The sequence below is a fragment of the Leucopleurus acutus genome (genome assembly GCF_964270905.1).
Source record: "Leucopleurus acutus genome assembly, chromosome: 12".
NCBI classification, from domain to species: Eukaryota; Metazoa; Chordata; class Mammalia; order Artiodactyla; family Delphinidae; genus Leucopleurus; species Leucopleurus acutus.
Genome location: NC_139154.1, coordinates 49,233,157 through 49,249,237, shown reverse-complemented (window position 1 = coordinate 49,249,237; position 16,081 = coordinate 49,233,157). Strand labels below are relative to the sequence as shown.

The window sequence follows — 16,081 nt, the reverse complement described above, 5'->3', positions numbered from 1 at the left end:
TACAGAATTCAACACTCACTCATGATAAAAACTCTTAGCAAAGTAGGAATATAAGGGAATTTCTTCAATCTGCTAAAGACATCTATGTAAAACCTACTGCTAACATCAATTTTAATGTGGAAATATAAGGCCAGATGTCTGCTCACAGCACTTGTGTACAACACTGGACTAGAGGTCCCAGTCAGTGCAAGTAGGTTAAAAAAAAAAAAAAAAAAAGAAAGAAACTAAAAAATGTAAAGATTTAAACACTAGAAAGAAAGAAGTAAAGCTGTTAACAGATGATACGACTATTTATGTAAAAAATTCTAAGAAATCTATAAAAAAGCTACTAGAACTTAGTAGGATTGTAAATTTGGCAATGTCACAGTACACAAGGTCAATATAGAAAAATCATTTCTATTTCTATATACTAGCAACAACTGGAAAATAAAATCTGAAAAGCTATCATTCACAATAAAAGCAAAAACATTAAAAAATATCCAAGACTTCTACACTGAAATCTTAAGACATTTCTGAGGTAAATTACAGAAGATCTAAATAAAACCATGTTTACTGATAGGAAGAATTCGGTATTGTTAAAATGTCGATTCTTCCCTTGTTGACCTACAGATTCAATGCCATCCCAATCAAAATCTCAGCAGGCTTTTCTTTTGCAGGTTGGGGTTGGAAGTGGCAAACTGATTCTAAAACATATACAGAAAAGAAAAGGACCTAGGACAGCCAAAACAATCTTTAAAAATAATAAAGTTGGAGAATTTACATTTCCTGATTCTAAGAACCATTGGTATTGGTATATAAACAGAAAAATAGATAGATGAAATAGAATATCCAGAAACAGACCCACTCATACATGGCCTATTTATTTATTTATTTATTTTTGCGGTACGCGGGCCTCTCACTGTTGTGGCCTCTCCCATTGCGGAGCACAGGCTCCGGACGCGCAGGCTCAGCGGCCATGGCTCATGGGCCCAGCCGCTCCGCGGCATGTGGGATCTTCCCAGACCGGGGTACGAACCCATGTCCCCTGCATCGGCAGGCAGACTCTCAACCACTGCGCCACCAGGGAAGCCCTGGTCTATTTATTTTGACAAAGGCATGAAGGTAATTCAATGGGGAAAGAAACGTTTTTTTCAACAAATGTTGCTTAAATTAACCTGGAGATATATAAACAAAAAAATTAACTTTAGCCTCTACCTCATACCACATCCCCAAATTAATTTGAGATGGGTCATAGACCTAAATGTCAAACCAAAACCAAAGCTCCTAGAGAAAGACATAGGAGAATCTCTTCATGACCCTGTGGAAGGTAAATAATTATGAGGATACAAAAATATTAACATAAAAATAAAACACTGATAGGGTTTCCCTGGTGGCACAGTGGTTAAGAATCCGCCTGCCAATGCAGGCGTCACGGGTTCAAGCCCTGGTCCGGGAAGATTCCACATGCAGCAGAGCAACTAAGCCCGTGCACCACAACTACTGAGCCTGCTCTCCAGAGCCAGCGAGCCACAACTCCTGAAGCCTGGGCGCCTAGAGCCTGTGCTCTGAAACAAGAGAAGCCACCGCAATGAGAAGCCCACGCACCACAATGAAGAGTAGCCCCCGCTCACCACAACTACAGAAAGCCCGTGCGCAGCAACAAAGACCCAACGCAGCCAAAAATAAATAAATTAAATAAATAAATTTAAAAAACTAAAACACTGATAAAACAGATTTAATTAAAAATAAAAAATTTCTGCTCATCAAAAGATACTGTTAAGAATATGAAGAGTTGTGGAGAGACGTAGACGAGTTGAGTCCTGGTCTGCGGGGAGGCTGCCAGCTCCGTCGCAGACTACGGACCTCTCTGGGTCTCAGCTGCCAAAGATCCTGTCCGGTAGGTGAGTGGCTCACTTTGAGGGAAAGGCTTCTCGGATTGAGGCTTCTTCATGGCCGCTCAGATCGCGAGTGGTCAGGGCTGCTCTCTGTGCGGAGGATGGCGTCCAATGAGCGCAGTTTATTCGAAGAAGTACTAGCCTGACATGAGTGGCTGTCGAGTATTCATCGGGAGGCTAAATCCAGCGGCCCGGGAGAAAGATGTGAAAGATTCTTCAAGGGGTATGGACGAATACGAGATATTGATCTGAAAAGAGGCTTTGGTTTTGTGGAATTTGAGGATGCCAGGAATGCAGATGATGCCGTATATGAACTTGATGGAAAAGAACTCTGCAGTGAAAGGGTTACAGTTGAACATGCTAGGGCTCAATCTCGAGGCGGAAGAGGTAGAGGACGCTACTCAGACCGTTTTAGTAGTCGCAGACCTCGAAATGATAGACGAAACGCTCCACCAGTAAGAACAGAAAATTGGCTTATAGTTGAGAATTTATCTTCAAGAGTCAGCTGGCAGCCTATCCGTGTCGTTGGCCTTATGACGAGGAGAGCCTGTGGGTTATCCTAATCGTTGTCTTGGTCACTCTTGGTTGGGCCTGGTTGACTTTGCCAGTCAGCTCCTACAGTGATCAATTGGCCACCTCTAGATCTGTGTTTGCCGGTCTAGACGTAATCGGTGCACTTCCTTGAAGTGCCAGGTTGCAGTGATCCCAGAGCGTTGATAACGTGATCTGATCCCTAAGTTGAGAGCTGTCTTCCTGTAACGCTTCCAAATAAGAGGTCCTGGTCAAAAAGAGTTCAAAGATACGAAATTAGGTGGTTGTTGGAATCCTGATCGCAGTAAAGTGGTCCTTGGTAACTACACAAGAGTAGAACACGTCTGCATCCGCCAGTAGTCTGCTAATAGGGAGGGCTGTGCGATTAAAGGCTTCCATCGATTGGGTAGTGTCCTTCAAGTGGGGGGTGAAGAGCCAGTTGGGCATATGTCATGAAGGTTTCTCCGACCGATTAATGGTTTGCTGCTTGACTAGCCTAGGGAAATAATAACAAGGGATCTCAAAGATTTCATGAGACAAGCTGGGGAAGTAACCTTTGCGGACGCACATCGACCTAAATTAAATGAAGGGGTAGTTGAGTTTGCCTCTTATGGTGACTTAAAGAATGCTTTCTTGGAAAAAAAATAAATGGGAGAAAAATCAAATTAATTGAAGGCAGCAAAAGGCACAGTAGGTCACGAAGCAGGTCTCATTCCCGGACCAGGAGTTCCTTGAGGTCTCGTAGCCGATCTCGTTCCCGGAGTCGCAAGTCTTAGAGCCGGTCCAGGAGCCGGAGCCGGAGCAAGTCCCGTTCTGTTAGTAGGTCTCCTGTGCCTGAGAAGAGCCAGAGACGTGGTTCTTCAAGTAGATCTAAGTCTCCAGCATCTGTGGATCGCCAGCGGTCCAGGTCCAGGTCCCGGTCCCGGTCAAGGTCCAGATCAGTTGACAGTGGCAATTAAACTGTAAATAACTTGCCTTGGGGGCCTTTTTAAAAAAAAATTTTTTTTCCCAAACCATACTTGCTAAAAATTCTGGTAAGTATGTGCTTTACTGTGGGGGTGGGAGTTGGAGGGGGGTTGGGTTGGGTTGGGCTGGGTATCTTTGTAGATGTGGACCACCAGGGGTTGTTGAAAACTAATTGTATTCAATGTTTTTGATAAGCCTTCTGCTCACATTTTTGTGAATGTCTGAAGTATACAGTTTGTGTATATTGACAGAGCTCTTTTATAACTAAAGCAAATTTAATTTTTTTGTACTAGAAAAATTTGAACGTTTAGTTCCTGGTTATTCAAATATGTTGATACAGAATTAGTTTAATGCCTCACTTAAACTAATTAATAGCTTTGGACACTTAAAAGAGCTCTAAATTTGCTTGTACGTAAAGGCTTAATTTGAGTTTTCCTTGTTAGGGTCAAGGGGTGTCCGTCCACCCACCCTTTAACAGCTGCCTGGCAAAGACGTTAAAGCAGCTGTTTGTTATTGATAATAAAAGATTATAAAACTGAAAAACCAAAGAATATGAAAAGGCAAGCCATAGATTAGGAGAAAATATCTCTAACACATATTTCTGACAAATTAAAGAACTTTTAAAACTCAATAATAAATAGACCAACAACCTGATTAAAAATAGGCAAAATTTGAACAGACCCTTCACAAAAGAAAACATACCAATAAGCACATGAAAATATGCTCATCATTAATCATCAGGAAATCAAAATTAAAAACACAATGCTATATCACTTCATCCCCTATAGAACAGCTAAAATTAAAAAGACTGATAATACCAAGTGTTGGAGAGGATACGGAACAACTGGAACCCAGCATATTGCCGGTGGGAGTATAAACTGGTAGGACTTCGAAAAAGGTTGTCAGTTTCTTATAAAGTTAATCATACACATACTCCCAGGTATCTACCCACAGAATTGAAAACATATGTCTATTACAAAGCTTATATAAAAGTTCATACCAGCTCTATTCATAAAAATCCCCAACTTGGAAACAACCTAAATATAATATGCAGACGAATGGATTAGTACATTATAGTATATTCATATAATGAAATATTGCTCAGCAGTAAAAAAAAGGAATGCCATAACAGATAATTCTAAAATAATTATGTTGAATATAAAAGACACAAAAGAGTACAATCTGTATTATTCCATTTATTAGAAGTATCTAGAAGAGGAAAAACTAAGACATGGTGATAGAAATCAGACAGCGTTGTCTTGGGGGTGAGGAGACTAATTGGAGAGGGGTAGAAGGTAACTTTGTCAAAACTCCATCAAAAGATACACTTAGGGACTTCCCTGGTGGTCCAGTGGGTAAGACTCTGCATTCCTAATGCAGGAGCCCGAGTTCGATTCCTTGTTGGGGAACTAAATCCCACATGCATGCTGCAACTAAGAGTCCGCATACTGCAACTGTGAGCCCACCTGCTGCAACTAAAAAACAAAGATCCCGCATGCCGCAATGAAGATCCCGCATGCTGCAACTAAGACCCAGTGCAGCCATAAATAAATAATTGTTTTTAAAAAAGATACACTTAAATCTGTCCACTTCATTGTACGTAAATTATAAGTGTATGTCAATTACATGACAATAAATATCTTTAAAAGATATATGCAAAACCCTTGGCTTCAAAGGACTCACAGGTCCATTAAGGAAATGAGATATATACAAAGATGTGAAAAAATCAAAGAATAATACAAAAGAGATTTCAAAGCAGTATATGACCAACAGTCAACCAAAACTGGAAAGAGGGGAACGAGCTGCCTGCAAGTTAGCATGGATGGGAAAACCATAAGGAAGAATGTGGACGGAAGGGTAGACCTGCAGGAGCAGAAGGACAGCAGGAGGAGAGCAGTAGGCACAGGCACCGTGGGACAAAGCAGAAGCTAAACCCAACGGTCTTTCACATGTCCACCCACTGACTGACCCTTCATATCAAGCCCATCAGTAGGGAGGAGTACAGTCTTGTTTTACATGATGAAGTTCAGGAAGGTTATAGCCCTGCCCAAGGCCACAGAGCTTATAGATTAGAACTTGTGATAGGAACTGGGGAACACATGACCCTGAAGCCTGTGCTCACCTAGCAGAGGGTAATTTACTTGTGAGGACAGAATTTGCTGAACAGCCACGAGCAAGAAGTACATGTCATAGGAAGAGCCCTGGCCAGAAAGTGTCCTCTCTGAATTCACATGCTTAGAATTTTGCTCTGCAGGAGGGAATAAACAGCTGACTCCACTCAAAGGGCTCTAGCGCTGTTCATAAACCGTGAGAGTGTTTATGTCCTGGGCAGAGCTCTCCAAGTGAGTTATAGCCTTTTACGCACTGTGTACATACAATATTTTCAGCAGGGGGTGTAAGGAATGCTGCAGCTGACCTTTCTCTCTTTCTGTCCTGTCTCTCCACCTTCTCCACCAAACTCTGGTCTGTACTGCAGGACAGTTCTCTGGTTGTGCTTATCCATTACCTGGCCTTCTGACACAGCTCAGGGAAGTTACTCAGGTCAATTTAAGAAGGAGCTTTTAAACTATTTCTTCTTCCTAGCATGAGCTGCTGGCTTTCTCTTTTATTACATTTAAAATGGATCCATCTTCATTACAGTAGAAAGCAGACTTTTTTAACATTACTTCGGATGTTTTCTTTAGGCTGATAAAGTAAAGCAAATGTCTCTTGCGACTCTGAACCAATCTGTTAAGATAAACAGGCTTCACTTACGATATTCCTATACTGAAATCATAGGCTTGTGGTCTGCAACTCCTTAAAGACTCAGTTCATACATTCTAAAATGTCTACTTAAGAAGCGCGCGTGTGCGTATATGGATGCACGGACACACACACACACACCGAGATAGCTTTGCCATGGAAACCACAAAAACACATCTGGTTCAGACTCCACAGCACATACCACAAATAACAGCCCATCTTCTAAGGGCAGATCCTATGTATACACAGGGAAAGCCCGGAGAATTAAACAACTGCAATCCCTCAAATGTAAAACTTACATCATAATCCCCCTTTTCAAGTTTATTTCAAGATAAGTCAGTCTTACTCATTGTTATTAGTCACATGTGCGTATGTTTGTTATTTTCCTTAAATAGAATTTCAGACTTGGGCATCACAGACAAAAAGGAATACAGGGAGGACGGGCACACTAAAGGTTCAGGTAACAACAGCTCTGGATTCCACATGTGAATCTGGGGAGGTCTGGATTTCTAGAGAAAGCTACTCTGTCATTATTTAAAAGAGCCCCAACCCTGCTATGAGTGAAGGCCTTGTACTACAGAAAATATAGATGCCAGTGGGTACCTGGGGATGGAAATAGGACCCAGGGAGGGGAAGGAAAGGGCAAGAAGTCTTACCAATCAAGAGCATTCTAGGTCTGAAAGCTCAGGTTTTACTAGTAGGTACTTTAAAACCGTCACACGTTTGATATGATAAAGGCTTTGATCTCTCCTGTTGGGCTATAAATTCTATGAAGACATGGACAATTTCTAATTTATTTATCATTGTATCCCCAGCAAGGGGCACATTGCCTGGATCATGGTAGGTGCTCAGTAAATACTGGATGAGCAATAGAGAGGATGCTAAATTGATATTCTTCATTTCTGTGATTCTTTGGATCTGATCATCCTTCAGCTGGGATCACAGGTGCGAGCACACGGCTGTACGGAGTGATACAGTAATAACCACCTGCCACTCTTATGATTTACTTTTGGAAACTATGGTGTTAATCCACTGTTGCTTCAATCTAGGAAGGCCATGCTCGTGAAGACTGGTGTTCCAGATACTAAAGTCTTACCTATAAAAAACTCTCTGCATTTACACTTACATATTCCATATGACTGGTGAAAGCTTTCTACAGAGAGATTCATGTGCAATAGTTGTATCTCTAAATTCCAAGCTCCAGCTAACTTCAACCTTTATCAAATTCCCAACTTACTTCCATAAGGATTTTAACAGTCCTAAGCTATCTGTGTAGCCATTTATTCAATCAAAGAAGACATAGGCCCTACTTTGGGTAATGGCTGCAGAGATGCAATGGGATATATAATTCACTCTGTTCCTTCAAAGACATTATAGTTCCATAGGAAAAACTAGGTACTGGATCCATGTGTTGACTACTAGGCAAAAATTCTATTTGTTTACTGTCAGCTGAAGTTTTCCATTAAAAAAAATGAAAGTAGCTGCCAATATTTTCTTCATCGACACCAGTTATTCCTTAACTCCAATTTCTACCTAGTACTTATTCTCTAATCTAAATAGAAAGGTAGAGGGACTTCCCCGCTGGTCTATTGGTGAAGAATCCGCCTTACAATGCAGGGGATGCGGGTTGGATCCCTGGTCAGGGAGCTAACATCCCACATGCCACGGGGCAGCTAAACCCGTGTGCCACAACTACTGAACTCGCGCTTCTCAACTAGAGAGCCTGCGTGCCGCAAACTACAGAGCCCAAGTGCTCTGGAACCTGCTTGCCACAGCTACAGAGGCCACATGCCCTGGAGCCTGCGTGCCACAACTAGGGAAGAGAAAACCCTCGTGCCACAACTCTAGAGAAGCCCGCACACCACAACGAAGAGCCTGTGCGCCGCAACTAAGACCCAACGCAGCCAAAAATAAATAAATCTTAAAAAAAGAAATAAAATAAATAGAAAGGTAGATTTCAGAAAAATCATATAACCCATTTAAAAAGAAAAAAAGGCAATCTACCTGAGGAGGCTAGATGAGGAGTTGGCTAACTTTTTCATAAAGGGCCAAATAGCAAGTATTTTTTGCTTTCCAGGCCACATGCGGTCTGTTTCAACTACTCATTCTGCTATGGTTGCATGAAAGCAGCCACAGAAAATAAGTTTAAAAATGGGTGTGGCTGTTTCAATAAAACTTTATTTACAAAAACAGGCACAGGGCAGGATTTAGCCTCCAGGCAGCAGCTTGCCTAACTCCTGGACTAGATAAACAAAATGTTTCTATTTGCAAGAAATAACAATTGATTCACTTACTTTGCTCTTTTGGCCATTTCATTTCCATCCCATCTGGGGCTGTATGGATAATTTTTCTGGGCCTGGGAATAAAGCTGTCCACTGTTGGTAAAGTGATAGACGGACTGGAATGTGAGAGTCGGCTGGTCTCGAGGAAAAAACAGGGGCAGGTCAACTACAAAGACAGAAGAAAGGAAAAGAAAGTTAGGGCTTAAATGCCTTTTAATACACTTTTTGGGCTAAACCTGAATGTTGGGTACAAGATTATTTGAACCACAAGTACTGGTTGAGGCTTAGGTAAAAGGTATGGAGAGAGAGAGACCAAGAAACACAAGGTGCCTTCCCTGTCTTCATGGAGTTTACAATCTAGGAGGAGAGGCAAATCACCCATAAATAAAAATTCAACCAATATGAGGCCTGATGTGCAGGTGCTGAAGGAAGACTAGGAAATGGTTACAGAAGCTGGCCACCCCCAGCCACCTGACCTGCTGTGGCACTTACCTTGTCCACTATTCCATAGAGGAGTTAGTTGTATATGTGCTTTAAGTCTCCATTATATCAGAAACTCCTCAAAGGTTAGGCACTGTCTTCCTCATCTAGAATTCGATGGAGGAGGTGGGATGGAGGCCATCTTTAAAGAATGGATTTGGAAAGGGGATCAAGAGGGCAAGTGATAATCTTTCTTTTTTATAGGATATGGCAACTGGGCCACCAGGAAAAAGAAAAACGTCATCACTTACTTCCAATCAAGCAGTGAATTTTGATACTCAGCAGTTTTACATTTTTCCGTATGTGTTACCATATATATCTCCTAAACCAGTAGGAGCTCCTTAATGGAATGCAACAGGGACTACATATGTCTACTGTTGCAGTATAGACTGATTCTAATATCTGCTGTTAACAAGTATTATGTGCTTTATTTGTTCATTTTGGGATCCTTTAACTCAATTTTTAAAAATAAAATGACTTCCTTTAGTTGCGGCATGAGGGATCTTCAGTTGTGGCATGCATGCGGGATCTAGTTCCCCAACCAGGGAGCGAACCCGGGCACCCTGCATTGGGAGCATGGAGTCTTAACCACTGGACCACCAGGGATCCTGCATGCTGCAACTAAAGATCTTACACGTAGCAATGAAGATCCCATGTGCTGCAACTAAGACCTGGTGCAGCCAAATAAATAATTTTAAAAAATGACTTCCTGCTTTCAGTTGAGGCAAACCATCATTAAAAATGCAGACTGTTTCAATGGCACATTCCTCAAGGCATATTAATATGTATTTCTGTAAATGTTACCTACTTGAAGGACACAGAACAGGCACGTTAATTAATTTACAAAAAATAATAAGAAAAATGTGTATAGACTTTTATAGCTTTGCAGAGTACCTTTATATACTTTATCTGATTTGATACTTATAACTCCTTGAAGCAGACATTATTTTTACCAGCTGCATTTAACAGATGAACAGACTCCGAGAGGTTTATTAATTTGCTCAGGCCGTAGCTACGCAGACACAGGACTCAAGTCTAGTCCTATGATTTAAATCCTAAGCTCCTTCTACTGGTCACATTGCCACCTGCTCTTGGGTTTACTGGTATCACCTGCTCACAACACACTCACTACGTCAAAATTACAATTTAGTAAGCTAAGGTCACCCTTCACCCCTGTGGAGGAGGTATCGGCTTCAACTTTTCGGCTCCACGAGGCAAATACATGACAGAAAAATACATACTAGATAGTTATACATGTATCACCATGTCAGTTAGGGCGACATTTGACTTGGATTAGGCCCACTAAGTACCCAAAATGATTTCTTGAAGGAAGTTAGGCTTGCAGCAAACTTAAAAAACAGTCCAGTTGGTAAGGCCTCTTAGACGTCTAAGTATATCTGACTCTGACTCAGTGCTGCAGGGGGTTTCTGACAAATGAATCACACCACGACCAAAGAAAAGTGGCAAGATTTTGAACGTCCACTCTTTAATCACATTTTCCAAGTGCCTCAGTGCAGTTTCAATACATGGCTATTTGTGCCAAAGCAAAGATGTGGTAACATATAGGAATAATACAAAACATGAAAAACAGAGCAATTCAAATGATAAGTCATTGCATTCAGAAAACCCTTTGGAATCCCTTCGTCTTACAGAGCTTCATCTGTAATGTCTTCGGTCTTTTTGGGTGTTTTTTGTTTTTTCTTTTTTTTTTTACATTTTCTTGGCCGCACCATGTGGCATGTGGGATCTTACTTCCCCGACCAGGGATCGAACCCGCACCCCTTGGAATGGAAGCGTGGAGTCTTAGCCATTGGAGCACCAGGGAAGTTCTGTCTTCAGTCACTTTGAATAAATATCATTTTCTAAAACTGTTTATCTCTTTTCTGATCACTCATTTCATTTCCTCTCATTAATTTTAGAAAAATGCCTATTCACATATTCTTTCCTTTGATTTCAACTATGTTTATAAGTTTCCACACATTAAAATGAGATTCAGATGAACCCCCAAAGCAATAGCAATAGCACTGGTGAAAAGTGTTTAACATGCAAGCTTCCCTTCAAAACAGCAATAATTTCAAATAATAAAATTCAATGGCAATAATATACAAATTCAAAGTAAGAACAGTCACCCTTCAGTATCCCAGTAATACAGATAATACCATAGGCTTCATGATTCTCAAGCCACCAGCTTTTTGGAGCTTTGAAATGCATTATATTTTTTGTTCCTGTTATTTTGTTTTCTAGAAAATGAGTTGCTGGAAGCTTTTTTGAAGTCAATATTAAAATTCAAACACAGTGGCTACAGGGGGCACAGTGGCTGTAGGGGGGGCAGGACTGGTCAGAGTCCCTCAAAGGTAAAATCGGTAATCCACATATTAAGTCACATATGAGAAAATAAAATTAGAAAAATATAAATACCTTGCTCAGCTTAACTAGGGTATATCCTGCCTGGACCAGTCAGCAGTCACTAAAAGGATGGCTTCTTTAAAAATGTTCTATGCATAAGAAGGAGTGAATAAATAAACGATTTATGAGAAATACTTTGCATTTTTCTTAGAAGAATGATTTGAATGGTACAAATTAGTCAAAATTTTAAAAAAACTAAAACTTGTTTTCCTTATCCCCGAATGTTTCTGACACTTCAGATTTTGCCTATAGGCTAAGTCATGATTTTCTGATGCATAGTAAAATAATGACTGGTGAGCCTTCAAACAGCTAACTTGCTTTATGGAACTCGCAAGGTTCTAAGCAGTTTGGGCTCATCATCTCAGCCATGTCAAATCTGAACATTTTAACCTTTGCTTCCTTAGAACCCAACCTGTCTACTAGCTCGGGTTTGATTCCCAGAGTAGAACCATTCCATTTGGTTCAGTTACTCGCTGTCAGTATAATGTTCACAACTGCTTCCTATTTCCTTCTTTCTGTATACAGAGACTGAATTTTGTTCGGCTCTCGAGTCACAGAAGGCATGGTCCCCACTTGTTCAGTATAATTTCAATAACCACTTCTGAAGCATTACTTTCTTCAAGAACTTGTCGAAACAAGTCACATCCAAACACTGCTAATTCTGCTCAACCTGGGCATTTCACAGGAGTCACTCACAGGGCTCTGACACCCTGGCAGAAGGCAGGAACAATTAAGTTCTGCACCAGCTTGCCTCATACTGGACAGTGGCTGCAGTAACAGGTTCCACTGGTCACAGTCCCAGAGCTGGTGGTGCTGTCCAAGCAACCACCCTCCGTGCAGCTTTGAGAGGGAGCTGAACGCACTGATAAACTCTGCTGCCTCTCTCTAAACCATGCTGAAGTTTCGACAGTTTTACCTTCTCTAGTAAATAAGCGTTAACTGCCCCTATGTGCTCATCCTTGCACCAGAAGAAGACTTCATTAGATTTATCTAAGTTCATAAGACTCTCTAAAAACTGCTCACTTCCCCCAAAACCTCAACAATGGAAAAGTGACACTGAACAGCCAAAAGAAAGGCCACACTGTGTATCGGATCCACAGGACAGCTGCCAGATACTCACTCAGCATTTCAGGCATAGTTCTAACAAGTTTGATCATATGGTTTTTCCAGAAAAAAAAAAAATCTAATGATGGCAAGATTAGGGCAAGGGACATTAACAGCAAGTAGTGATAATTAGCAGTCTGGCATAAAGCAAGGAGAGAGGATACTAACTAAAAGCAGACTTAGGAAATCAAAAAGCAGCCGAGTCTGGGGTGATTCAGTGTAGGAGCAAAAAGCTCCACCGTCCCTCAAGCTGTAACCATACATAGTGACGTTCACTCCCAACCTTGGTAATATGGCCAACGCTCTTGGTTGCTTACCCAACGGCCATTCTCCATCCTTCTTTTTTACGGGCAGAGCCCTCCTCCCACCCCATAGTCGGAGAGTGCTGGGTATTCACTCCCTCAGACTTCCCATAAAACCAAGGTATAGAAATGTGACTCAGTCCTGCCAATGGGACCTGAGGGGAAGTTGGCCAGGGGTCTTCTGAGAAATATTTTCCTCTCTAACTAAAGACACATGTACGGAGAAGCCCCCATTTCATTCTTGCCTAGATCTTCTCACGTGAGATCTTGGGACTTGGAGCTGTGCACCCATCTCATGACCATGAGCTTTTGGAAAGTCAGCCTGACATCACTGAGCTGAGAATTCATCATTCTCTGGTACTGCCCAGCTCTGGATTTCTTGTCATGTGAGACGATTACAAGCCCTAACTATTTAAACCTATTTAATCAGGTCTTCTCAGACCTGCAGTCAAAGGCAACTAAAGGAAATGTTGTTTCTTGCAGCTTCTGTTCAAGGAGGCAGGATAATTGTATAATCTATTTCAGAAACATTTCCACCAAGCACGGTTAAAAACATTCAAGGCGCATAAATAGGAAAGTTTTAGTTGTCTGGAAAATTCAGTTATGTGGGACAGTTCAATCCTTGAAAATGCCAAACAAACGAGGGGTTAACCATAATTGCTTCCCTGGGAGTCACATCATCAAATATTTTCGTCATTATTCACAAGTCAGCCATTATTTCATTTCTCCAAACCTTCCAAACTCTATATTCTTGTGTTCTTGGGTTAGCAGGGAAGATGCTCACGGAGTCACTCTGTGGTGGTGATGGTCCCATTGCCACTTCCAGTCCTCTCAGGCCCCTCCGGTTCCTCGAAGCCTCATTAGGAGATAGTTTTAACCTCACGTTGAATGGCTGTAAACTTCCCTTCCAAAGATGATTCCCACCGAGGTCAATTCTTCCTAAAGGTAGTTTGTACACGTCTCATTCCCAGGCTGCCCCCACAGTGGGCACACAACCAATTAGGGAAGCTGCCGTTTATTTACTGACCACCCCTGATCTTACTAACCACACGCTAAACCTCTGAGACACCCAGATTCTAGCCACTAGGAAGTTAAATACCATACATTGCCTACAAGAAATATAAAAGTCAAGTTTTCCAATTCAGAAGTGTCCCTACTCAAGGCATTAAAAATCAGATGGTGTCTCCTTTTACTATCACTGCCTTCCATTTAAGTGACCAAGGAGACTAAATATTAACCACATTTTATTAAACCGGTTTCAATTTTTCACTATCTTTTAGTGATTTGATCATGTAAACAGATTACCTTTGGGGTTTTACTAGTATTACCAAACTAAAGCCTGAAGTTTCTTGAATTTTGCTGTAAACGCTAAAAACCCTAATATGGGAGGTGACAGCACGGTATGATGGAAAAAGGTACCTACAGCCTTTGGAGTCAGATAAAAATGGGTTCAATTCCTAGCCTCATTCATTTATTAGCGGTGAGACCATAGGCAAAATATTTCATCTCTTTGAATCTTGATTTTCTCATCTGCAAAATGAGGATAATAATTCTTATAGCATTGTTGAAAGAACTGAACAAAAAAAGAGCAGGTACTAAATAAACGTTCCTTCTCTCCCCCTACTCATCCTTTTCCTTAGTTTTTTTTTTTTTAATCTGGCTTTATACACTCTTCCATATATGTGAAATTTCTAACTACAGCATAAATTTTCAGTGTTTAATTTTAACTATTTTGATGGATATCTTTGTAAACTTTGTACAGACTTTCACATCTCAGTAAATATAACTTACTGAAAATAATTTAGCCTTTTCTCGATGACAGAGAACACATGAAAAGACCATTATACACAAGAGTCTCAAGTGTTAAGAAGACTTCGCTTGCTCTTTCACAAATACTTCCTACCAGACCCCCCCAAACCATCCTCTGTTAAAGAGTCGATGTGCCTTTAGCGTGGTGCCGAGGTCCCCAGGGCTACTGGGATGTGCACGCTGCGTGCCCCCGACCACGCACTTTCTCTACTTATTTCTGTTGCCTTTCCCTAGCCAGCTCTCTTTCCTTTGCCACTTCTCACCAAGGCCAACTCGGTCTCAGTATGGTCTCTCTTTCTTGCCTCTTCTCTTTGCCTTTTGTCTACTTCATCCCACACGTATCTCCGCTTCTGAAGAGTCAGGTACGGCTGCCTATCCATCCCTAGGACCAGGACCCGGCGTGGATCAGGGGCTGCACGATATGAAGTGATGCTGTGTGAGCTCGGGGTCGCTTTCCTCAGGCACTGTTCTGAGTTCAGAGACTGTCTCCTCCTCTTCCTTCTCTTGCTGTTGTTTGTTTCCTTCCGAGTTTACAGCTGCCCCAGACAGGTGAAGTTATAGGAAATCCGGCCTCTGCTTACATTGTGTTTAGCATTTGCTTTTGAGGTACTTTCTATCAATAGATACAAATTAATCATTTCAACACCCAATGAGCCAATCAAATAAAACTGTAAGAAGAATCTCAAGATGAAAGGGATGCCATAGCACTGGCCCAGGAAGAGCCAGGTTCTCACACCTGCCCGCACAAACGAACCCAGGCTGAATTAGGCTTCTCCCGCCACGAGCTCAGAGCTTCTCAACTGGACGTGAGCATCGGCATCACCCTGGAATTAACGTTGCAGATGCCTGGGCCCCACCTCAGACCTCTGGTTCCTGAAAATGCACCTTAAGTGACTCTGATATGCCTCGCCAGGTAGGAATCACTGCAAAGACTGAGCACTCCTAAGGATCGGGGCCATGAATTAGCACTTAGCACGCAGCATGACACATTGCTAAATGCTTGTTGAACTAAAGGAAAGGAGCATTTAAGGGAAATGCAAAATTAAAGCCTCAAGGAGATTCCACTTCATACCCATTAGATTGGCAAAGATTTTAAATCCCAACAATCCTCAACTGTTGTCAAGGAAGTGGAACACTGGGATTTCTCATCACTGATGATGCAAATGTCAATTTCTATAACCTCTTGTACAGTAAAAGCGAAGATGTACATACTTCATAACTCAACATTCCTACTCCTAAAATACTGCCGCATGTGCATAAGAAGGTAGTTAGGAGAAGGTTTGCTGTAGCAATGTTTGTGATAACAAAAATTGGAAACATCTTCAAATGTCCATCAACTGGAGACTGTGGTACATTCCTCAATAGAAGACCTTATAGCTGTTTAAACAAATGAGCTAGGGCTACATGTATCAACATAGATAAATCTCAAGAACATAATGTTCAGTGAAAAAAGCAATTTATAGATGAACATTGTTAAGTATATACTTACAAAGTCCAAAAACATGCATACATTATTACACACTGTTTATGAATGTCTATGTGGTAAAAAGCATAAAAATGTGCACAGGAATGGTAAACACCAAAT

At 41.4% G+C, this 16,081-nt stretch overlaps 2 protein-coding genes across 3 annotated transcripts in view; one reads left to right on the top strand and one right to left on the bottom strand.

Moving 5' to 3' along the window:
• The window catches only part of BABAM2 (BRISC and BRCA1 A complex member 2), a 438,797-nt gene that overhangs the window by 31,780 nt on the left and 390,936 nt on the right, over positions 1-16,081 (bottom strand). For both annotated transcript variants that reach the window (XM_082852207.1, XM_082852208.1), the window contains exon 11: positions 8,408-8,561. In XM_082852207.1, the coding sequence (XP_082708333.1) occupies positions 8,408-8,561 (154 nt within the window). The remainder of the gene's footprint in view (positions 1-8,407; positions 8,562-16,081) is intronic.
• On the top strand, positions 2,022-2,581 carry LOC309970034 (serine/arginine-rich splicing factor 5-like; the record flags this gene model as incomplete). Its single annotated transcript, XM_082852209.1, is given in 2 exon segments — positions 2,022-2,076; positions 2,079-2,581. Coding segments are annotated over 2 exon segments (414 nt in total). The 3' UTR covers positions 2,438-2,581.